The following is a 25,372-nucleotide window of genomic DNA, read 5'->3' as shown; positions in this document are numbered from 1 at the left end:
GCCAAAGACTGGTGAAGGAAGTGAGGGGTTCATGGGTCCAGGATGAGAGGATTGACAAAATGGTAGGAAGGAGGGGGGAAAAAATAAGTTCATCAGCAACGAATCATTAAGATAATAATATTAATAATAATAATAATAATAAGTTGGAAGGGACCTTGGAGGTCATCTAGTCCAACCCCCTGCTAAGGCAGGAAACCTTATACCATTTCAGACAAATAGCTGGCCAGTCTCTTGACCAGCCTAGAACACTATAAAAAGGAGATTAAACAAGTTTATGGAAGAAAAAGAGGGTTGTGGTTTGGGATGGAGCCTCCAAAACTAGAGGCACTCTACCTCCAATTAGCAGCTGCTGGAGATACGTATCACATGGGGAAATATTAGTGTGATTGGGCCTGGATGATGGGCTTCCTAGAGGCCCTTCACGGGCAGATCACGGGTTGTACAAGCTGTCTGCTCTGATCTAGACTGATCCTGATTCCTCTTCCCCCATCCCAAAGCAATGGGTCACTCACTAAGGTCTCAAGACGAATCCCGACTGGAGATCACGGAAGGACTCGATCTTAAATCCACAGGCCAGCAGGAGGTGAGGTGGTATGGGGGACCACCATCCTATTTTGAGGGAACTGGCTTAAATTTGCACTCGCTTCTGAATGCTGAGACCTCAAAGTCTATGGTTAATTTGCACGCAAGGATTAAGTTGGTCTAGAAGACCTCCAGCGTCCCTTCCAACCCAGTTAGTCTGTTGGGTGTCTTGGTAGGAAGAGACAGTCCTAATTTCCTTGATGGGCAGGGAAGCAAAGGAGAAGACCAATGTCCTCGGTGAAGCTACAAGGAGTTACGTTTGCCGGGTCGTTCCAAAAGCAGCTTGTACCGGCCACTCAAACCCTTGTTTGAGATGCTTTGTTCCCCTTGGGCAACACGAGAGTAACTGGGATAAGGGCTCCCATTGGGGAAGGGAAATTTCTCAGCTCTTTGCTTCCAAACCGCGGCGACACCAAGTCCGCTAGGAAACGGAGGTTGAACTGCCGGTTCACGCAGTAGATGAGATTTCCGACGACGGCACACTGGAAGCCAGATGGGAAGGACATCGGGTGGGTGGCACACTCATACCACAGCTTGGCCTTGGCACTGCAGCGATAGACCCCGATGCCCATCCTCTGGTTGAGGTCAAAGCGGTAGATGAAGCCACTGACGCTCACCATCTCGGTTGTCCTCTCATGACTTCCTCCGGTCAGGCTGACTTTCCAGGTGTCCGTCCGTCCGACGTACCTCAGCAGCATGTATCTCAAGGTGCCTCCTGTGACACAGATCTCCCCGTCGCAGACGGTGGCAGTGTGGGCCACTGCAAAGGTGTCGTTGGGCAGAGGGGCCGCAAACGTCCAACGATCCAGGCGCGGGTCGTACCGTTCCACTGTGTAGAGGCATTCTCCGCCAATGGCGTAGAGGCAACCATCCAGGGCCACCAGCTTACAGTGGGGTCTGGCTTGGTTGAGGGGACAGATCTCCTGCCAGATGTCTGTCAAAGGGTTGTAGCAGAAGACGCGGTTGGATGGTTTCTGATACCTTCCAAACCCTTCACAACCAGCCACAACGAAGAGGTAGTTGAACATGCTGCAGATGGCACAACCCTTGGAGATGGCTTCAACGGGGATGTGGGTTAACGGGTGCCAAGCATCTTTCTGGTCATCGTAGTAAGAAAGTCCACTTGTGTGGCATCCAACATCTGCCACCGTCATGTATTTCTTGCCTCGCATCCTCTTCTCCAGGATCAAGTCCCTCTCCGCAGCGTTGAGCTGGCGGTAGATGGCCTGGGTCTTCAGCACTTGGAGATAGTTGTCACTCATGACCTTGTAGACCGCCTCTTGCAGATCCTTAAGTCTCTGCTTCTTGGCCATACACAAGACCTGGTAGCAGTTCCCCAGATCTAAGTGTACATCCAGAGAGGAGTCTGAACTCAGTGGGACCTGGAAAAATTTAGCACCAGCCACAAGCTCCACCGATGGCTCTTCTCTTCCACTGCTCAGGAGCTTTTGCATGGATCTCATCAGAGATGAGCTAGAGTCCAAGTGAAGAAGAGCTGGAGGTGAGGTATGGCCACTTGAGGGCCCAATTCCTGGAGAACCAAAGTCTTCCATCGGCACCTGTAACTCTGGATTATCTACTATTTTTTTGAAGCTTTCTTTCCGGCTGAGGCTAGGTCTGCCCAACAGAGGTTTCGAGGAGATGGCTTCTTCCACAGCGGCTGTCTCTCTTTGGTCCTTCCGTTGGGTGTCCTTTGCAGGACTAAGGAGAACATTAGACGATATCTCCGGAAGCTTCTCCAAAACAAGCTTGTTGGCTTCATCTTTGGTCACCGATGAGCAGACAGGTTCCTCAGCCCAACATTTCTTGGATACATTAAGTATGTTGATAGTAGAGAGGTTGTAGGATCGTTGGAGATCCAGGTTGGGATCAAAGGTGGTTTTATTCACAATGGATTGAGAAGTAGACTCAATGTAGTAGTTGTAGACTTTGCTTCTCAGTTGAGTGTCTTCAGTTTTCCCAGAACTTTGCTTCTCTTTGATGAAGTTCTCCTCCACCTCAACTTGGGCCACAGAGGAGAAGGCATAGGCCAAACGAGATTGCATGTGGCTGTGGCTGATGGCCAAGCCCATATCACTGGTGGCATAGAAGGACTGGATCTTCTCTGGGCCAAACCTCCTCTCCACAACTTGTTTCTTGGTCTCTTTTCCCAATGGTTGACCTTCTCCTCTTTCCAAACCGATGTCACTCCCAGCTGTGGGATGGACATCCTTCTCCACCGGCTTGGCACAGCTAGATTCAGCTTTGACAGGATCAACATCCCATCCAGACCCCACTGAGTTGCAGAGTTCCCTCTCTCGGTTGAGTAGACCTACAGCTCTGGAGTGACCTCCTAAATTGTCCAAATCAGCCCCGGCTTTGCTACTAGTGCAGTTCTGGATGGTGTCCCCAGGCTTGTCTTCGGATCTCCACCCTTGTTCCACCCCGGATTCTGTACGGCTCGCTTCCCCTGCCTCTTGTTTCTTTTCTGCCTCAGTATCTCTCGTGTCAGGCAGCTCTCTGCCAGCAGGGATCCGAGCCTGCCCACACGCTTCCGTTATTCCACATCTACCCACCTGCATCAGCTGATTGGTCCCTGGGTGGCATGGCTCCGTCTCCTTTCTCCGCTCTCCTCTGTGCCTCAGTGCCACTTGCTTGTTTTCCTCCTGGCTGCCAACCTGCCTTTCTCTTTGCTCTGCCCCGGTGACATTGGCATCCGCCGCCCCAGCTGGGATGGTGCCCAGAGGCACTCGAGACTTGAAATACCGGTAGGCCAACATCAGCAAGAGCAAGGCCGTGGCGGAGAGGGCCAGCCGGCCAGCCAGAGGCATCTCCCACGGCTGAACCCCGCTTCCTTCGGCACGGTGGGGCATTTTCCCATATCACGCCGGCACTCAGGAATGCGTTGAATAATCTCGCCAAGGAACAACTCCGAGTGGATCAGGGCTGTCTCTCTCCCTTCTCTGCAAGGTGACTTTCACCTGTCGGCTGACCGGTGCAAAGAGATTGTCAACCTGCTCTCTCGCTGTGCCAGGTGTCTGTTTACTATAGGTTTGCATATCTGAGGAAGGTGGGCCGGGCTGGAGGCAGGTAAGACAAACCGGAAGGCGAAAGAGAAGCGGAAAGCTCTCCGACAGAGTAAGAGCGATCTGAAGCTTTCCTAAAACAAGGGAAGGCTGTTGTTTTTATTTGGAACTTGGCATAGGTTTATAAAGCTTCTTAATCCGTTTTTCATCCGAGGTCAGTCCTATCGTATGAAATTCCGTCTGTTCTTTCTAAAAACCCAGATGTTTCAACCTCTCTTTTCATACCTCATTCGCATTTGCAGCTAGGGCCAACCATGACGGGTCCGCACCCTTGTTCTTCTCGTTCTTGTCTATGTTTTAATTTTCCACCCGTTGTTCAAAAGGTCTTTGTAAGTCGCAGTTTTCTCAACACTTTATTAAGTTTGGGTGAACAAACGCTTCCGTCGTTGAGAGCCACCCAGGTATTTTCCTACAGATTTTCGCTTTTATTTCACCGGAAGGCGAAAGAGAGAAAGAGAAGCGGAAAGCGATAGAATAAAAATTATCTTAAGCTTTTGTAAACTGGAAAGGGGTTTGTTTGTTTTTTTGAAGACCACGAGGTAATAAATAGGTTTAAAAACAAACGATCTGAAAGCCATTAATTCCCCTGACGGATTTCTCTTACAGATCCTGCTGTAAAACAACAGGCTCCTATCCATGCAGGTAGTCCTCAACGTACGACCCCCAATGGAACCCCAAAATTTCTGTTGCTAAGTGAGACCGTCGTTAAGTGATTGCCCCCCCTCCCCCATTTTGCGATCTTTCTTGCCACAGTTGTTAAGCGCAGTTGTTCAGTTAGTAACACGGTTGTAAAGTGAATTCGGCTTCCCCACTGACTTGGCTGATCGGAAGGTTTGCAAAAGGGGAATCGCGTGATCCCGGCACAACTGCGACCGTCCTAAATACGAATCAGTTGCCGAGCGTCTGAATTTTGATGACTTAACTACGGGGAACGCTGCAACGCTCTTTAAGGGTGGAAAAAACGCCCTCGGTGCTGTCGTAACTTCAAACGGTCACTTAAGTCGAGGGCTATTCGCTGTGTTTTCTCAGATTTAAGGGATCCCCCCCACGCTTAGCCGGACTCCCCGCACGGAGCGCCAGAACTGATGAGTTGCTAAAGAAGAATTTAAAGACGGTGCCTGAAACATTCTCCACAAACGATTCCTTATTTTAGCTTGTGTGTGGAATTCAGCCTGGCTTGTGTGTTGTTCAGCACAACTCTACCGCCCTCATCCCCACGACGAGACAATGAAAAGGCAGCTAGAAATATATAAACAGGCCCCCAATTTTTTTTGGGGGGGGGGTTTCTTCTGCCTTGCGGCCAGAATGTATCCGACAACAGAAAACGCAGTTCCAGGTTTTTATAAGGCACCTTTTTAAAACTTCTTCTGTTCCTTTTTCTCCGGCCAACTTGTTACTCTTTTTTTTTAGCAATGTCCAAAACAGCACCGTGGAAAAACACAAGACCCGTGACACATTTCTGCCCGGGGCTGTGTTTGCACAGCCGGATCTGAGCTAGCAGACGGATTTACATAGCGCACGGAGTTTGGTTCGTTTTCATCTTGGTTAGTTGTGATTCGGGGTGGGATAACCCTCCCCCCCTCCGCCCCCCAAAGTTTGTGGTTCCACACGCCTTTTGCAAAATCAGGTGGAAATCAGGCTAAGCTTGCGTTGGGATCCCAGTCTGTGTCCGCCCGTCGCTGTGGTTGGAAACGATCGTGGTTTGTGACGTGTTTGTCTTCAGTTCACGCTTCCGATTATGAATTCCATCTTAGAAGCTTTGGAAAGGTTAAACGTTCTAGGCTCCTGTTTGTGCGCACTGGCAAACGTTATGAAGCGGTCTAAAAAAAAAAAGATTTTCGTGTAAATACTGCTCAGTCTGTAAGGCCAGAGCGGTTTCAAACATGTCGTTTCCCCTCAAGCGTGAAATAATTACAGATGTAGACGGTGCAATTAACTTTTGTACATTAGGCCGAAGCGGGCCTTAACGGATGCCTCCCGTGGCTGAGAAAAATGGGGCTACGGCCGTGGTTTTTTTTTTTTTAAATGTAAAAAGTGAAAAGGTTGCAGAAAGCGGGGGGGGGGGGGGAAGAAGCTGTCAAGACAAGCACCGAACAAAAGCATTTTTGAGGCTTGTCCGTCTGAATTTTCATCCTGAGGTTTCTCTGTCTGTCTTTTCTCTAAATAAGGAACTCAAACTGAAGAGTGGTATAAAACACGGTTTTGATTTTGTAGGTTGCGCTGTAGAGGAGAGGGGTGTGTGTGTGTGGGGGGGAATAGAACTTATTCTGATAAAAAAAGAATTCTACTAATATTGCTCCAGGAGGTAGCTGCCAGAATGCCCTATTTTTAGGAATTAATTTGAGGGAAGGGGTGCAGAATAGTTTCTTAGAAGTTGGGAGTTTCGGTCCTACACCTCTTAAAAAAAACACCTTTGGAGTCTTTCTTTCTTTCTTTCTTTCTTTCTTTCTTTCTTTCTTTCTTTCTTTCTTTCTTTCTTTCTTTCTTTCTTTCTTTCCTTCCTTCCTTCCTTCCTTCCTTCCTTTCTTTCTTTCTTTTCTTTCTTTCCTTTCTTTCTTATAGCCAAGAGGAGAGTGATACGTACAGGTAATGCTCGACTTACAGCAGCTTATTTAGTGACCATTATCACGGCACTGAAAAATGTGAGTTACGACCGTTTTTCAGACTTCTGACCGCCGCAGCATCAACGTTCGGGGCCCTTGGGCCACTGAACTCGTATTTACGACCAGTCGCAGCGCTCCGAGGTCAGGTGATTCCCCTTTTGCAACCTTCGGACGAGCAAAGGGAGATTCGGTTAACGGCCGTGTTACTAACCTGACCACTGCGGCGATTCGCTTTGCGACGGTGGCAAGAAAAGTCGACTTCCGCTTAACAACGGCTAGCAAAAGACACCTGGGGCTCCATTGCAGCCGTTAAGTCAAGAGCTACCTCTATTTCCTTCCCAGGAGCAAAGGGGAAACAGGATGATTTGACGCAAGCTTGGGAACGGCTGCCACCATCCCGTGGCTGCCACGGGGTGGGGTGGGGGGGCACTCAGCAGACCTCTTGATGGGCATTTAGTGAGTGCAGTTAAGACGTGCAGCCGGGCGGTGCAAAGCATCTGATAATTTTGCTGCAATTTTACCCCCGGTGTAGCAAGTAGGAAAACAGGTTGTCATAAACCTCAAGTCAACCTATGCCTCCCGTCTCCGATTTCTTTCTAGGATCCTGGTGACTCAGAGCTGCAGACAAGTGTACTTATTCTCATTTTGCCAAGCCCAGATGGCGGGGCAGCATTCAGCTCTTATATAGAGATTGGCGTTCTCCTTGGCCTAAGCCCATTCGGCTGACTTGCCCGGCGAGTCAAGATTTAGAGCAGGAAAAAGAAGGTAACAACAGCAAAAAGCTTCATTTGGTCCAAGAGGATGATGTAGTCTAGCCGGGAGGTCACGAGCGCATGGGTGACTGTGCGTAGGGCATCTCGGTCCAGGTAGGGCCGCAACTTTTAGGATGCCCCCAACACTTTCTAAGGCAGACCAACTGTCCTTCCATACCTTCTTTGACATGCAATGGCGTTGGGTTTGGGGTTTAAGGTGGCCCACACATCCCCGCGAGAGGGCTGCCGATGCTAATGGCTGGATTTGAAAGTCAAAAAATAAAAAAACCAGACCTGTTTTGTGTTTTTTTTCTGAAAAAGAGCCTGGTTGGTTCGTTGTCCTGGAAAAGTTGGGTGTTGAAGGTCCCGCCTGTCCAAGTGTCACGCTCCGATGAAAGCTGGGATCTTGCTAATTGCCTGGATTTTGCCGGCAAAGTTCTGGGCCTTTTTTTCCTTTTGGAGAACATCTCTGGAGCATCTTCCTGCAGACTTTATTATTTTTGCAAAAGCCAGCTTGGAAGCAAGCGGGTGGATTTGGGGAAAGCAATGAATTATGCCTGCAATCGTGAGTGACCCCGTGAAGCTCGGCTGGTTATTCCTCACTGTAATTGTGCGGAAATGGCGGGAGAGGAGGACCTTGCCGATAAAACCGTTCCTTGAAATCCCCACCAAGTTTGGCCTCTTTGCACTGGGCAGAGGTAAATGACAATGCGGGTGGACAGAGGGCATCACCGCTGCCGTTAGTAAGTAGGTGGGCACCACCAAGATCATGTCTCAAAAATATCCAAGTGGTCACTGTGGGGGTGGGCTAGGAAGATCAGTGAGGAGACACCTGGAATCTCTGTGGGTTGCGTCCCCATGAACCCAAGAGGAGAGATGATGGTCTTAAGAACTTCTCCACCACTCCAAAGGAAGGACTTTCGTTCACTTTCGTGGCACTGGGCTGGACTGCAGAAGTCATTAATCTGGTGGCAATGATGAATTTACATTTTTACAGCTTTCCATGGAGACAGCTGCCGGCAAACAGATGGTCCAAGGGCAGAACATCCATCGCTGGAGGTCCCCTGTGGTGTGTTTCCTCCAGAGCTTCAGGGTCCCATCAACTTGGACAAACACCAAGGAAAGGGCAGCATTTTCCCCCCAAAAGGTTTAGCAGGTCGCTATTTTGGAACGATGACTTGATGTCTACCATTTCTTGTCCTTGCACCTGTCCATGGGATAAAGAGAAGGAGCACCCACGGTGCCGACATGATTGGAACAGAGCCTAAGGAGAGACCTTCAGCTAACCTCATGCACCTCAAAGTCTCAAATCAACTCCCCGTGGAAATGCAATAACAGAAGGAAAAACGGGTCCATTCTGAAGGATGCTGAGTGGGGAAGAGAGGACGTATGGTGAACGGAATGTGGTATACTTCTAGGCCAAGTAGATTTACGGTTTCCAGACCATCAAATGTGGCTTGAACTATAGAAACATATCCTAAAGGTAGGATCTAAACTAGTGTTTCTCAACCATGGCTACTTGAAGATGGGTAGATTTCAACTGCCAGAATTCCCCAGCCAGCCTAAACAATAGAATAGAATAGAATAGAATAGAATAGAATAGAATAGAATAGAATAGAATAGAATAGAATAGAATAGAATAGAATAGAATAGAATAGAATAGAATAATAGGAGGAATATAGAATAGAATAGAATAGAATAGAATAGAATAGAATAGAATAGAATAGAATAGAATAGAATAGAATAGAATAGAATAGAATGGAATGGAATGGAATGGAATGGAATGGAATGGAATGGAATAGAGTAGAGTAGAGTAGAGTAGAGTAGAGTAGAGTAGAATAATAGGAGGAATGAAGAATAGAGTAGAGTAAAGTAGAGTAGAGTAGAGTAGAATAGGAGGAATGAAGAATATAATAGAATAGGAATAGAAGAGAAGAGAAAAGAAGAGAAGAGGAGAAGAGAAGAGAAGAGTAGAATAGAATAGAATAGAATAGAATAGAATAGAATAGAATAGAATAGAATAGAATAGAATAGAATAGAATAATAGGAGGAATGAAGAACAGAATAGAAGAGTAGAGTAGAGTAGAATAGAATAGAATAGAATAGAATAGAATAGAATAGAATAGAATAGAATAGAATAGAATAGAATAGAATAGAATAGAATAGAATAATTGGAGGAATGAAGAATAGAATAGAGCAGAGCAGAGCAGAGCAGAGTAGAGTAGAGTAGAATAATAGGAGGAATGAAGAATAGAATAGAGTAGAGTAGAGTAGAGTAGAGTAGAGTAGAAGAGAAGAGAAGAGAAGAGAAGAGAAGAGAAGAGAAGAGAAGAGAAGAGAAGAGAAGCTGGAAGGGACCTTGGAGGTCTTCTAGTCCAGCCCCCTACTCTAGCAGGACAACCTATACCGTTTCAGACAATAGTGCGTCTATTGTTCTAAATAATAGTGTTACAGCGATGGTGGCTTTTTATCTCTGGAAAGGCTGGTCACAGTCAACTTTGATTTTCCCGCCTATGGCTCCCTTCCAACTCTCCAATTTTATCTTTCTATCGGAATATCATCCTGAAGAGGAGTTCATTCTAATAAAGGCTTGACAGAGAAAAAAAGGTTCCTTAACAACCGCCAGCCACCCAACTTTTCCAACCGGTGAGAGGTCAAGCAAGAGCATGTGGAGATCCTCCGAATGTCCCTCTTTTGCAAATCCTCCAGTCAGCCTCTTCCCAAGATCACCGTGCACCGTTGTTTTTTTTTGAAAAGGGCAATCTGCTTGTTCTTCTTTTTTTTTTCCAAATGCCTGCTTTAGAAACAATAAGCTTTTCCCTAACCCTCTGAAATACCACTCAGAAAGCAATTTGAGACAATTGCCTCCGCGTTTTGGAGTCGGGCAGAAGGTTTTAAAAAAGCGCTTCTCCCTCCACGCATTGAAAACCTTTCTGCTTTTGGGGGGTATTTTGCGGAAACAGGGAGGAATAGAGCTCTCCGATGCAAATCCTGCTCAGGACACCGAAACTGAACTCAGAAATGGAAACGGTGTGTGTGTGTGTGTGTGTATTTCAGGAGCCCCCTTGTCTAAAAAAAACATTTATGTGAGCTTTTCCTGGTCCTCTGCTCTTTTTCCTTCTTCCCGCAGTCTCGGCGACACGGGGAGACGCGTGATCCTAATTGTATTTAATTGCCACCATCCCTAGAAAGAAGGCAACACGGATCGTGCAAATCCTTGGCCGGCCCTCGTGTCTTCCTGTTTCATCCACCTCTATCGAAAAGAGCAGCAATTAATTTTTTACCAGCTAATCATTCCCTTCAGACAGACCGTCAGCGGAGGACCTGTCACAGCCCATCAATAATGAAACAAACGCAGGCCTCCCTCAAGTGCCCCCCCTACCCAACCCACACCCAACCCGCCTGCCCGTCTCCTGCATTATTCAATCCCGGAGCATCGAAACCAAGGAGTGGCAATCCTGTAACTCATGTCCTTTGAAATTACCTGGCAAAGGGGGAGGCGGTTGCAGAGTGGGGGGGGGGAGGGAAGGAAGCGTAGCGTTGCGCACCTTGATGTATAAGCTGTGGCTTGGGTGTGTGTGTGTGTGTGTGTGTGTTCTGTCCGTCTTCAGATCTTTCCGTGGAACGAATCAGCCCGTGCAACTTAACAGAATAACCAGACTTGGAAGGGACCTGGGAGGTTTTCTAGTCCAACCCCCTGTACCCAGGGCTTTTTTTGTCATAGAACGTTCAGAACGGAGTTCCGGCACCTTTTTTGGATGGAACCTTGTAGGGTAGGCAAGGCGGGTTGTATGACGTGTGTGAGTTCCGGCACCTTTTTCTTTTACAAACATAGCACTGGCCGTCAAATGGCAAATGGCCGACCAGTTTTTTTTTTGAGGATCTCCAGGTGATGGAGCACCCACGACTTCTGGAGGATCTTCACCATCATTAAAATCAGGGAGGCAAACTTGGAATTCTATTCTCTTTCAAGGGGATATTATAAATAACTTTTCTCTCCTTGGATTCCTACATCCTTGAATTCCTCATTCCCGTTTTATCCTGGCCTCGTATGAGAACCCAGGACACAAGAAATACTGAGTCAATTGTAAATAGGTTGGAATTGCACAGACGAGAGATGCAGATGGGGAGGGATCAGGAGAGAGAAATTTCTGGTAGTCCTCGGCTTACGACCGATGGCTTAGCAACTGTTGGAAGTTGCCACGGACTTCGAAAAAGATACCTCAAAGTTATGACTGCCGGCTGCCCCGTGATTGCATTTCAGGGCCCTGGCAACCAACTCATGATCATCTGACCAGGATTTATGACATTTTTTTTGCTGTTTTCCAGCAGAAAACACCCCCTGGATAGGCCGGATTCGCTTAATGACCACGTGGTTTGCTTATGGTTTGCAGTGACTCGCTTAAAGCCGATTAACGAACCGTGAGGTTCTGAGTGAAATTCCAAACTCAGCTGAGGCCCTGAGACTGAGACTTACCTGCCATCTAAGTCAGGGAATTTACAGTGATTGACACCTGTCAGTGGGAAACCTGATGGCCTCCCTTAGCACGGCTCAGGGACAAGGATGCTGGGACTTGTAGTTCGGCAACGCACCGCGGAGGAGAGAAAACAAATCTCGCAGCCCAAGGGTCCGCGCGCTGCACAAGAGGGATGGGGTGTCTGAACAGGAAAATAAGGAAATCCATCAGGTTTCCTGTTCCTTAAGAAGTATTTTCCCTCCGGGGCAGAGACGGGGACCCTCAGAGCCCCCACCCCACCCCCTGGGGAGACAGCCATCGATCTGGACTTCTCCGCCAGGAGAGCTGCCTAACGTGGTTTGGCAATGATGGAGCCCAGCTCGCTCACCGAACCGGGCTCAGGTGCCCGAGGAGACAGTTCACAAATGCCACCTCAGCCTTAATGTCCTCATTTCCATGGCTCCAGGCTAAAATGGCCACATTTGCATTTAAATCGAGCAGAGGGAGTCTGTAAATCTCCATTTTCTTATAGCGAGTGGGAATAACGGGGTGGGGTGGGGGGCCTTAATCTCCTTCGGAAGGGGTCTTCCCCAAGCGGCATCAATCCTGAAGACGACGGAGAGGAGAGGACGGGGGCATATCAAGTTCCCGGTGCAACATTGGAAGGCAGCAAATATTTATTCTTTGAAAAGCTCTCACCCCAGGCCCGGCACGGGTCAGTCGTGGAGAAATGGGGAGAATCACCTCGACTTACAACAATTCATTTAGTGGCCATTACAACGGTACGCCCCCCCCTGCCCCCCCAAAAAAAGTGACGCGTGAATGCTTTTCACACGAATGAGCCTTGCAGCAGTGTCCCCATGGGTCACGTGATCAAAATTCAGAGGCTCGGCAACTGACTTGTACTCATGACAGCTGCAGCGTCCCGAGTGTGTGTGTGTGTGTGTGTGTGTGTGTGTGTGACATGATCCCCCTTTGCGGCCTTCTGAGAAGCAAAGACAACAGGGCAAGCCAGATTCACTTAACAACCGTGTTACCAGCTTAACAACGGCAGTGATTCACTTAGCGGCTCTGGCAAGAAATGTCGTAAAGCGGGGCAGAATTCACTTAAGAACCGTCTCACTCAGCAACAGGAATTTTGGGCGCGAGGACGGACTGAAAATCCCGAGGACGGGGTCGGTGTTGGCTCCGAACGGTGGCGAGGACCAGCTTTTCATCTCTGTTAAAAGCGCAATTGGCAGAAGCAGGACAGACCCAGCGTAATTTTGACAAAACATCTGGAAAGCCGCCCACCCATATTTTAACAGGAGCAGAAAGGAATGGGGTTTCATCTTGTTAACGGTCATGAACTTTTAACCAGGTTTAATTCCAATTTCGTGCTGGCTGCGTTCTCTCTAAAGACGCCCGCTCTGCGTTTATGATTTGGGGAAGATTAAGAGGAAGGCAAGGCAGAACAACGGATGGAAGGGGGGGAATGGGAAGAAAATCAACTTTCTTCCCTCTCCCGCTTTCTTAAAACTAGAACTGACGCTCATTTTGAAAGGGGGAAGAGACGGGAGAGAGGATGGAAGAAAAAAAACGGGAGATCTCGATATGAATGTCTCGGATAGTGGCAAGATTGTGTGCTGCGCACAAGACTGTGTGAGCCGTGGTGGCCCGGTGGTTAGAATGCAGCACTGCAAGCTGATTCTGCTGACTGCCCTCTGTCAGCAGTTTGGCAGTTCGATCCTGGCTAGGTCAAGGTTGACTCAGCCTTCCATCCTTCCGAGGTTGGTAAAATGAGGACCCAGATTGTTGGGGGGGGGGCAACAGGCTGAGTCTGTAAACTGCTTAGAGTGGGGGGCTGTAAAGCACTGTGAAGCGGTATATAAGTGCCAAGTTCTATTGCTATCTTCCTTCCTTCCTTCCTTCCTTCCTTCCTTCCTTCCTTCCTTCCTTCCTTCCTTTCATCCATCCAGGGTATGCAATGGTTAGAATGCAGCATTGCAGGCTAACTCTGCCCACAGCCAAGAGTTCGATCCTGACCGGCTCAAGGTTGTACTTAGTCTTCCATCCTTCTGAGGTCGGTCAAATGAGGACCCAGATTGTTTGGTGGGGAAATGCTGACTCTGTAAACCGCTTAGAGAGGGCTGCAAAGCATTGTGAAGCGGTATATAAGTCTGTGCTATTGCTACAGCGTTAAACCCAGCAAAGAAGAGGCGGTACTAATAGAACTTCCATATTCAGGGCTAGTATATCGTATGCGTTCAAAGCATGAAAAATGAACAGTCAGGGAATGTAATCCATAACGTAGCTTGCCATGTTATTCTGCACACTGCCTTAAATCAAGTGCTTTTACTATTTGGCCAGAAAATAAAGAGTGTAAAAGGCCAGGCAGGGTGTAAAGGCCAAAGCTGGACTTTTCTGTCTTTCCCTACACATGGAACATACACGTAACTCCAAACGATTCTGCGATTGACACAACTGCTTAAGCCAGGGGGTCTTCAAACTTGGCCCTTTGACGACTGGTGGACTTCAACTCCCAGAATTCCTCAGCCAGCGTGTTTTGACACAGCGTACCTGGCTGAGGAATTCTGGGAGTTGAAGTCCACCAGTCGTCAAAGGCCCAAGTTTGAAGACCCTTGGCTTAAGCTATGTATATATAAAACGAGGCTGGAATAATGCCACAACCTCTTGAACACCGTGGGCATTGACCGACTCATCACCGGTCAATTGCAGAAGCTCGTTTTGCTTGGAACAGCTTACATCTTGCCAAGAGACCTTGGATACAAACCACGCAACCACGTCTGCCTCTCCCAGCTCCTTGGGAAAGACTTGATAGGTGGATAAAAATGCCAAACCCAGCCCAAACGTCTGGCCGGCAGCGCCACCAACCTGTAAATAAAAACACTAATAAATTGCAAGCGGTCAAGAGGCCCGTTTGGGTCTATAAACACGACTGCCCTGACCAATATTATCCTGCCTCGATCTTCTCCTGTGGGGGGGAATTGATCCTGAAGGATTAGCATCTGTTTGCACAGAGATTTTGAGGGATAACACCTTAGACAAACATCTGGTGCTATTAATTATCGGTTGATGAAGTGTGATCTCCCCTCTTTGCTGAACCCCAGGCAGGTTAAAATGGTAGAACAAACAGGAAAAATCCTGGGCGGCTTTGTATTCTGGCGTTCCTTTTTCCTCCACACTCGGAGACCAAAGTTTGTTTCGAATGAGGTCTGGCACTCAAAGCAACATTACCCCCTTGCCCATCTGGGCACCTCTTTGGGTCTCCGCCGGCCTCTCGGGCCGTCCCGTTGATTTTGATTCTTGTTCTGTTTCTTTTAATGACGCCATGAAATTTCAATGAGGAACTGGTCTTCGGCACGCCGAGCCTCAGCGTCCAATGGGGTCCCGATTGAATAGAGCGCTTCCGGATCGCTGCCCGCAGCGTTTTTGGTCATTTCAAACGTTTCCTCGTTTAGCGACCGGCAAATCGGTTGCTAAGTGAAAGAGGAGGGTGTTTACAACTCTCCCTCCCAACCGCCCTTCGCTTTGCAGACCGGAGAAGGTTGTCAATGCCGGGATGGGTTTCAAAAGGTACTTTCCCGTCACCGTCGCCCCTGGTAACGGTTGCTAAACGGGACAGTTGCTAAATGAGGACTACCTGCAGCGGGCTGGGTTGGGGATGGCATCTTTCTGTCCAAACCAATCTTGACAGCAGCTGTCTTACGAACAGGCCAGCTGTCAGCGTGTGATTGGAAAGAATTCAAAGACATTTCCTTGCAATGATTCTTCATATAAGGCCGTCTCTCCATCAAACCCTAGAGACATGAAAAGGAGCTTTTTCTCCTGCTTCTCCTCCTCCTTCCTCTTCCATTCTCCTCCTCCTCCTTCTTCCTCCTCCTTCCATTCTCCTCCCTCTTCCATTCTCCTCCCCTCCCTCCTCTCCTTTCATTCTTCTCAATAGTAGTAACTCGATAGTAGCAACTGTGAGAGGGATCTCGGAGTCCTAGTGGAGAATCACTTAAATATGAGCCAGCTGTGTGCTGCAGCTGCCAAAAAAGCCAACACGGTGCTAGGCTGCATTAACAGAGGGATAGAATCAAGATCACGTGAAGTACTAATACCACTTTACAAGGCCTTGGTAAGGTCACACTTGGAATACTGCATCCAGTTTTGGTCACCACGATGTAAAAAAGAGGTCGAGACTCTAGAAAGGGTACAGAGAAGAGCAACAAAGATGATCGGGGGACTGGAGGCTAAAACATATAGGGAACGGTTGCTGGAATTGGGTCTGTCCAGTTTAATAAAGAGAAGGGTGAGGGGTGACATGATAGCAGTGTTCCAGTATCTCAGGGGCTGCCCCAAAGAAGAGGGAGCCAAGCTATTCTCCAAAGAGCCCGAAGGCAGGACAAGAAGCAACGGATGGAAACTAACCAAGGAGAGAAGCAACCTGGAACTAAGGAGAAACTTCCTGACAGTCAGAACAATTAACCAGTGGAACCACCTGCCTCCAGAAGTTGTGAATGCTCCAACACTGGAGGTTTTTAAGAAGAGACTGGACAGCCATTTGCCTGAAATGCTATAGGGTTTCCTGCCTGAGCAGGGGGTTGGACTAGATGACCTCCAAGGTCCCTCCCAACAGTATTATTATTATTATTATTATTATTATTATTATTATTATTATTATTATTATTATTATTATTATTATTATTATTATTATTATTATTATTATTCTCTTCTCCTCTTCTTCTCCTCCTCCCTCTTCCATTCTTCTCCTCCCTCTTTCATTCTTCTCTTCTCTTCTCTTCTTCCTCTTCCTCCCTCTTCCATTCTTCTCCTCCTTCTTCCTCCTCTCCTTCCTCTTTCATTCTTCTCTTCTCCTCTTCTTCTCCTCCTCCTTCCATGTTCCTCCCTCTTCCATTCTTCTCCTCTTTCTTCCTCCTCTCCTTCCTCTTTCATCCTCCTCTTCTTCCTCCTCCTCATTCCTCTCCTCCTCCTCCTCCTCCTCCTCCTCCTTCCTGCCCCCAACCCCCACTTTTTCCGTGGGAACAGCTCTTCATTTTCTTGGTTTTTAATAACCAGAGGGAGAACAAGGCAAATCAATAGGCTACTTCCGGCAAATATTTGCCTATGGAAATGTACGCAAACAAGGCACGGAGGAAGCCTGGAGGGAACGGCACACCGGGCGCTGTGCCAGCAGAAACGTGCGTGCCAGGCCACACGCATGACCCCCCTCCCCAAATTCAAACGAACGAGAGAAAACGTAAAGCTCAACAGATGGGCAGGTGATACGTCCCACCGCTAGCCCTCCTTGCATTCTGCCCCCCATTCGTGCAACCGACCCCTCTCCTTCCTTTGCCCGTCTCTATTCATCCGTCCGTGTGCTCCAATGTTTTCGGCTCCCTTCGAAGCGCCACGTATTTTCGGCTGAACCGGAGCTGCGTGAAAGGCAAGACCAACCAGGGTAAATATTTGATGAGATATCAGCAGCAGCTATGATGATGCTGACTCACATAATCCCTTTGCTCGGCATATGGCTTGATCGGATGACGGAACCCAAGTTCGTTGCTAACCAGAGTTTCTCGTTTCATCTCCAAAGCTGGAGAAGCCAAGGTCCGTGTCTCGCAACCCTCAGGAGCTGGACTACATGACCTCGATGTGCCTCGCCTTGAAACCTTTTCGTGAGGCCGTAAAGGGTCCTTCCTAATTAGAGAAAGCTTGAGTTTCAAGGCATCCCACGTAAACCGAGTTCCGTTGCAAATAACAGGTGCTCTGCATCCGGCTGAGAAAGTGATGCAGGCAATTTGGCGGGTCGAATCCCGAGTGCCGCGTAGCAGAGCGAGTGCCTGTTACCCGTCCCAGCTTCTGCCAACCTAGCAGTTTGAAAGCACGTAAAAAAAATGCAAGTAGAAAAATAGGGACCACTCCGGTGGGAAGGGAACAGCGTTCCGTGCGCCTTTGGCATCTAGTCATGCTGGCCACATGACCACGGAGACGTCCTCGGACAAGCGCTGGCTCTTCGGCTTTGAAACGGAGATGAGCACCGGCCCCTAGAGTCGGAAACGACTAGCACGCACGTGCGGGGGAACCTTTACCTTTAATCTAAATAAATGGAAAAGTTCTGTTCTTTCTGTCGGAAGCCAACTGGATGACTTGAAGCCGGTCACTATTTCCCCAAAATTTTCCCCTGGACATCTGCAATTGACGACTCCGTCTGCAGTTGCCCAAAATCAAGTCCACCCATTTGGAGGCAGAGATTTCAACCTTGCTTTGAGAATGGAAAGATGAGCAGGTTAGTTAATCCTTCAGCATCCTTTTTTAAACTGTATCGATCAGGATGACTTTCATTCATACCTGGCTCCTGGCTTCATTCGTAGGTGTCTGGGTTTTTTTTGCTTACATGTTAGAGAAGATTGATTTTTTTTTAAATAAAGTGCCGAGTGGCTTCTTAAGTGACCTCAAGTTGGTTCTCAAGTGTTGGAGCCCACAATCCATTAGGTCCTCAATAGCGTTATGCCAGTCCTAGAAAAGCTTTATTAGAGGGGGATCCTCTGGGTGGTCTACAGATATCACTTCGGCTAGCTTGCTTGCTTCCATTCTTCTCTCATTGCCTTCCTTCATTTTCTCAAGGTCTGATTTCTTCTCTCGTTTCCTCTCTCCTTCTCCTTCCCATCACCTCCCTCCCTCCCTCCTTCCCTTCCTTCTATTCTTCTTATTGCCTTCCTTCTGTCTTCCTTATTTCTTCTCGTTTCTTTCCTTCCTTCTATTCTTCTCATTGCCTTCCTTTTGTCTTCCTTGTTTCTTCTCATTGCCTGCCTTCCTTCCTTCCTTCCTTCCTTCCTTCCTTCCTTCCCATTTTCTCATTGCCTTGTTTCTCTCATTTCCTTTCTTCCTTCCTTCCATTCTTCTCATTGCCTTCCTTTTGTCTTCCTTATTTCTTCTCGTTTCCTTCCTTCCTTCCTTCCTTCCTTCCTTCCTTCCTTCCTTCCTTCTTTCCTTCCTTCCTTCCTTCCTTCCTTCCTTTCCTTCCTTCCTTCCTTCCTTCCCATTTTCTCATTGCCTTGTTTCCCTCATTTCCTTCCTTCCCTTTTTGAATATCCAGAGCTACAGTAAGTTGACCAAGACTCCTTAGCAATCTCTCAAGTTAAAAACAAATTATTCCATTATCCCTCTTGACCTAAGATGGCTGGACAAAAAAAAAAAAGAAATCTGCATGACTCAGGCAGACGTGGCAGGCACCCACCCCCCCTCTTTAGGGGCCTTGCGGCCTGCAAGTATGATTTGACAAGGGTCACTAGATTGTTCTGAACCAGCCTGCTACCAGCCTTGCAGAAAGGCAAACCCCTGTTCAAACAGTAGAGACTGGAGAGCGTCTGAGGCTGGAAAGCGTCTGCCAAGATTTATTACACAAACAACAGAACAAGAAACAAAACACTGGAACTTGAATCCTCAAACGGAACGGTTGCTTTCAGCAACCAGCCCTTCCCCAAACACTCCTTTTATTTAGAGTTCAGGGCGTGGCCTCCCTGTGCCTCCTTCCGAGGAGACCCGCAGCCTTTCTCTGCTTGTTCCTGCTCGACTGCCTCCTGCGTCGGGCGTCCTTGAACAGGGCCAGCTGTGGGTCATCATCATCCGCACTGTCGGGCTCGCGCAGCTGAGAATAGGGCCCTGGCTGGGGGCTCTGCGAAGCCTCCAAGCCATCATCAGCCAGTTCGTCTTCCACACCCTCCTCCTCCCCCTCATCTGAGTCATCCGAGACATCTGAGCCGGCTGCCGGACCCACAGGCTGGCCCTGAGTCACAACAAGATCCTGAAGTCTTTAAGACGAGTGTCAAGACTTCAGCGTTCCTGCCCACTTAGTTTAATCCAGGTCTGTGGTTCGTGCTGGATTAAACTACCCCACGGGGTTGTTGCAAAGGGAGTTAAAGAGTGTCGAGGGGTCAGTTCATAGCAAAATAATTCTGCCTAAAGCCCGCGAGGGCGATCTTCCGCCAGATGGGCCCACTTTTCTTTGTCTTGCGAGGTGCGTCTTCCAGCGTCTCGTGGGAATAGAAGGGTGTCTTGAACGCATTACAAAAAAAAAGAAGAACACACCACCTGCTGTAGCACATCCTTGACAAAATGGCACGCTGTTCTCCTAGAAAGCCATTTTTTTTAAAAAAAAGTCTCCCTTTCTCTCTCTCTCTCTCTCTCTTACACACGCGCGCGCGCGCTTTCTCCTTTTCTGCATACTGAGGGGAGAAGCGAGAGAGAGGGTCTTTCAATATTTAAAATGTGGTTTTATACACTTTCTGATGTCTCATCTGGATATAAATGGCAAGGCATTTTATGAAGGACATAAAATTTTTATGGGACATCTGCGCTGTGCCGCCGCCTCGGAGAAGGCGCCGTTGCGGGAATCAACGACCAGAAAGTTTCAGGCAGCCCCCACCCCCACCCCGTCTTTTTTTTCCCCCCACAAAGGACGCCTTTGGCGTGGAAAACCATCCTGACGTCAGGACTTGGCGGTTTCAAGGTTTGGGGGGGGCAGAAATAAAAGTGCCGCTCCCCCCCGCTTCTTTTCAACACAGGCCATTAAAAAAAAGAGTTGGCTTCCCCTCCTCTCGGTGGCCTCGATTCAATTGTGATTAATGCACTCCCGAAGAACTGCTTGGGAAGAGCGTTTTAAGGTTGGCTGGTCCATTGTGTGGCTGTCGGCTAATTCCTCAACAATATGGCTCTTCTCCAGGCAGGTAAATTGCCACCTAAAAGAGCTTGAGAAGTTATTAGGACGTACGGTTGGGTTGTAGGGACAATCCACCTGCAGAAGAATCGGAAATGGACGCTGATGCGTCCTCTGGAGGTTCATTCTTAGATGTTTCTTGAGTTCCCTCAAGGCTTCAAACCCATTCTGCCCGGAGAAGACGTTCCAGCTTGCTTTTTCTCTCCCCCCCCCCCAGACAACTAAATTTGTCCACAACCCAGCAGCAAATGCACACAGTATCCAGAAATAACCGTGCGTTTTCTCCAACCAACCGCCCATCCTCAAGGTCTTCTAAGGCCCCTTTGCTTCTCAATGTGGTGTCTTCTCTGTCTTGCCTTACAAGGCTCTCTGCTGGTTGCCAGGGTGAAACAGGGAGCGAGTTGGCTGCAGGGAACGTGGTTTAAATAACACCACGGAAATGAGGAGGAAATAAAGGAGAGGGAGTCGGCACCAATATTGATATATCTACTGATATCTATAGGAGAAGAAGTATTTTACAACTCCAAAATAACCCTGGTCAGAAATGTGTGTCTCATAAGTAATCTTTGAATCCAACAGAGATTTGCAACTGAAAAGGATCCTCTGTGCAGTGAGTATCTTGGGATGTCTTTTGGAATAGAGGAACAGAGTTGGAAGGGACCTTGGAGGTCTTCTAGTCCAACCCTCTGCTCAGGCATGAAACCATGGAATAGAATAGAATAGAATAGAATAGAATAGAATAGAATAGAATAGAATAGAATAGAATAGAATAGAATAGAATAGAATAGAATAGAATAGAATAGAATAGAATAGAATAGAATAGAATAGAATAGAATAATAGGAGGAATAAAAAATAATAGAATAGAATAGAATAGAATAGAATAGAATAGAATAGAATAGAATAGAATAGAATAGAATAGAATAGAATAGAATAGAATAGAATAGAATAGAATAATAGGAGGAATGAAAAATAAAATAGAATAGAATAGAATAGAATAGAATAGAATAGAATAGAATAGAATAGAATAGAATAGAATAGAATAGAAGAATAGAATAGAATAGAATAGAATAGAATAGAATAGAATAGAATAGAATAGAATAGAATAGAATAGAATAATAGGAGGAATGAAAAATAGAATAGAATAGAATAGAAGAATAGAATAGAATAGAATAGAATAGAATAGAATAGAATAGAATAGAATAGAATAGAATAGAATAGAATAGAATAATAGGAGGAATGAAAAATAGAATAGAATAGAAGAATAGAATAGAATAGAATAGAATAGAATAGAATAGAATAGAATAGAATAGAATAGAATTGAATTGAATTGAATTGAATAATAGGAGGAATGAAGAATAGAATAGAATAGAATAGAACAGAACAGAACAGAACAGAACAGAACAGAATAGAATAGAATAGAATAGAATAGAATAGAATAGAATAGAATTCAAGGAATAAAGAATAGAATAGAATAGAATAGAATAGAATAGAATAGAATAGAATAGAATAGAATAGAATAGAATAGAATAGAATAGAATAGAATAGAATAGAATAGAATAGACAGATTGGAGAAGAGAAGAAAACGAATGAAGAGTAGAATAGAATAAACAGATTGTAGAATAGAACAGAATAATAGGAGGAATGAAGAATAGAATAGAATAGGATAGGAGCTGGAAGGGACCTTGGAGGTCATCATGTCCAACCCCCTGCTCAGGCAGGAGGACCTATACCATCTCAGACAGGTGTGTGTACCATTTCAGACAAATGGTTGTCCAATCTCTTCTTAAAATCCTCTTTTGGGGGCTTCTGCCCAGCTGCCGCTTTGAACTATACAAACGTCTCGGAGTTTGCTGTAAAAAAAAATATCCTAGCGTAGTGTGTTAAAACTCATCTTTTGCCTAATATATGCTAATTTGATTTTAATGGGATTCAGATTTTTTCCAACGGCAGCCCAGCGCTAGCCAGGGTAACTTATAATCATATCTAATTGGTGATTCTAACATAACAAATTCTCAGGATAAATTATTCGTAGTTAATAGCCCCTGGAGAACAAGGGGGGTGGGTGGTGGTGGAATGTATAAAGGTTTCCTCTCCTCTCTCTCTCTCTTTTTTGGTTATATTCGTGTGCGTAGATACCTGTGCTTATGTCTGTCAGGTTATTATCACCAACAAAGGAAATAAATGAGTTCAAGGCGAAGACAATTCTAAATGGATTATGGGTATCTTCTCGGCTGCAAAAGAAGGGAAGAATTCAAATCTAAATCCAATCTGATGAATGCAAAATCAGGATTAGATAAATTCGTGGCAACAGGTCTCCGCGTCTCCACTCTTCTCTGCATTTCTAAATTGAGCCTAAACTTTAAAAAAAAAGAAAAAGGGCCGGGGTCTTCTTTAAGACCACCTCTGCGCAAGAGAACAACAACTGACAACCTAATGTTTTAAATTCCATCCACCCCAATAAAGCTGAAGCAAAAGGAAGCCATGGTTACCAGGACACAGGAGCAGACGAGTCCAGAGGTAGTAATTTTGCAAGTATCTAAAATGCAGGCTAGCGAAGAGCAGATGCCAAGGATGTAGAGACAGGGCAGATACAGGCAATCCTTGACTTATGACCGCAATTCAAACGATGTTGAGACTCTGGAAAGAGTGCAGAGAAGAGCAACGAAGAGGATCAGGGGACTGGAGGCTAAAACATACAAGGAACGGTTGCTGGAATTGGGTATGTCTAGTTTAATGAAGAGAAGGATGGGGGGGGGCGGGGGGACAGGATAGCAGTCTTCCAATCTCTCAGGGGCTGCCCCAAAGAAGAGGGAGTCAAGCTAGTCTCCAAAGCTCCTGAAGGCCGGACAAGAAGCAACGGATGGAAACAAACCAAGGAGAGAAGCAACCTGGAACTAAGGAGAAACTTCCTGACAGTTAGAACAATTAACCAGTGGAACAACCTGCCTCCAGAAGTTGTGGATGCTCCAACACTGGAAGTTTTTAAGAAGAGACTGGACAGCCATTTGTCTGAAATGGTATAGGGTTTCCTGCCTTAGCAGGGGGTTGGACTAGATGACCTCCAAGTTCCCTTCCAACTTATTATTATTATTATTAAAGAGAAGGCTGAGTGGAGAAAACAGGAGAGGCCCATCCGAAGCGGATGGTTCCTTATTTTTTTAATCTGGAAACAAAAAGGGGTTTCCGGCCTGAGCAGGGGGTTGGACTAGATGACCTCCAAGGTCCCTTCCAACTTCATTATTATTATTATAATAAAACTTTTATTCATTAAACACTAAGCTCAGTCAACTGAACGTTCAAATTGACTGGCACTAATGGTTGACACGGGTTGCTGCCAGCTGCTTCTTCTTCTTCTTCTTCTTCTTCTTCTTCTTCTTCTTCTTCTTCTTCTTCTTCTTCTTCTTCTTCTTCTTCTTCTTCTTCTTCTTCTTCTTCTTCTTCTTCTTATTATTATTATTATTATTATTATTATTATTATTTATTATTATTATTATTATTATTATTATTATTATTATTATTATTATTATTATTATTATTATTATTATTATTATTATTATTTCGGTTGCTAGGCGAGACAGTTCTTAAGTGAGTCCTGCCTGATTTTAAAACCTTTCTTGCCACAGTTCTTAAGCGGATTGCTGCAGTCGTTAAGTTAGTGAACAAGCTTCCCCACTGACTTTGCTGGTCAGAAAGTTGCAAGCGGCCGCAAGGCGACCGTCATAAATATGAGTCAGCTGCCAAGCGTCTGGGTTTTGATCACGGGACCCTGGGGCGGCTGCAATGGTCATAAGTGTGGAAAACGGCCCTAAAGCCCTGTTTTCAGGGCCGTTGTAAGTCGGAACGGTCACTATACGGGCTGCTTAAGTTGAGTCAGAAGGACGGGTCAGTTGCCAAGCATCTGAATTTTGAATCACACAAACACACACACACACACAAACACACACACAGACACAAACGGGGATGCTGCGACGGTCGTGTAAAAAACGATCGGAAGTCGCTTTTTTTGCAGAGCCGTTGTAACTTCAAAGAGGTTACTAAAGGAAGTAAGTCGAGGACTGCCTCCATTGGGTTCAGAAGTCAGAACTTTCAACAAAATTTTCAAATCAAGTGCCGAGTTCCAATCAAACGCAGACCTGGAAATCTAGAAAAAAGAGGTGGGGGTCCCTGCTCCCTGTTCAAAAAAATGGATTTCTTTACTAGCTGCGACTGGACTTACGACGAGAGGCTGGGAAATTGAAGGGACCCACCCCCCCTTCCCACCCCACCCCCCTTCCCAGGGGTTTTGCCTCCAGCCGATAGGCTGCTTCTGGTCATGGAGGCTCGGCTGGTAAGGATTAAACCTAACGCTTTCCCTCTGCTTCAACCAATTGTTACTTCGAAGTCAGCCTAGTTTTATCCCTGGAGATTAGGTTCCTAATGCAGATAAAGGCCTGGCTGAGGAATTCTGGGAGTCGAAGTCCCCAAGTCATCCTTTGCGCCCGAAGACACAACCTGACACACCTCGGTTTTCGACCGCAACGCTGCATTGCAGAGGTAGGGAAGGTGCAGAAAAGGAGAGAGAAGGGTGCGTCAGGGTTTTGTGCGTTTTCAGGAGCGCAAGTGTGTCGGCACCCGTTTTGTGAAGCAAAACGGGCCGATTATCCCTTTTTTGGCAACCTCTGAACGGAGAGGGACGCTCTGGGCACCCCCAAAACTGCGTGTGTGCATTGTTGAGCCCCCCCCCCAACTCTGAAAAAAGCAGACAGACAGACCCACAGGGGGATCGGGGTGCTGTCGGTAACGCGTTTGGCTGTCTTTTTTCGTGCGTAAAAAAAAATGCGTCAATTTTTTGGATTGCTAAGAAAGAATTAAAGAATTAAAAGAATTACCCCCTGTGTTGGGTTTATATATATACACACATTCCTTTGGGCAGATTCATTGCTGCTGACTCGGCACCGGCTGACGAACGAGGCACTCTCAGCCAGCGGTTTTTTTTCCAAGCTCGCCAGGGATCCATCAAAGGCCATGATTTAGCCCCCTGGCATCTGAGGGTGTGTGTGTGTGTGTGTTTGTGTGTGTGTGTGTGTGTGTGTATAACATATCAGCCCAAGGGGGGCAACGGAGGACAATATCCCAGGCACCTTTAAAGGTAAAGGTTCCCCCGCACATGCGTGCTAGTCGTTTCCGACTCTAGAGGCCGGTGCTCATCTCCGTTTCAAAGCCGAAGAG

The 25,372-nt window shown here is 46.8% G+C and overlaps 1 protein-coding gene across 1 annotated transcript; it reads right to left on the bottom strand.

The window, feature by feature from the left end:
- Positions 1-235: 235 nt before the first annotated feature.
- KLHDC7A (kelch domain containing 7A) lies at positions 236-3,789 on the bottom strand. Its single transcript, XM_081341175.1, has one exon. The coding sequence runs from the start codon at positions 3,432-3,434 to the stop codon at positions 879-881; it is 2,556 nt and encodes an 851-aa protein (XP_081197301.1). The 5' UTR covers positions 3,435-3,789; the 3' UTR covers positions 236-878.
- Between the last annotated feature and the right edge of the window lie 21,583 nt (positions 3,790-25,372).

Source organism: Vipera berus (assembly GCF_964194415.1).
Source record: "Vipera berus genome assembly, chromosome: 17".
Lineage (NCBI taxonomy): Eukaryota > Metazoa > Chordata > Lepidosauria > Squamata > Viperidae > Vipera > Vipera berus.
The sequence above is the reverse complement of the archived record's forward strand: the minus strand, read 5'-3'. Positions and strand labels throughout refer to the sequence as shown.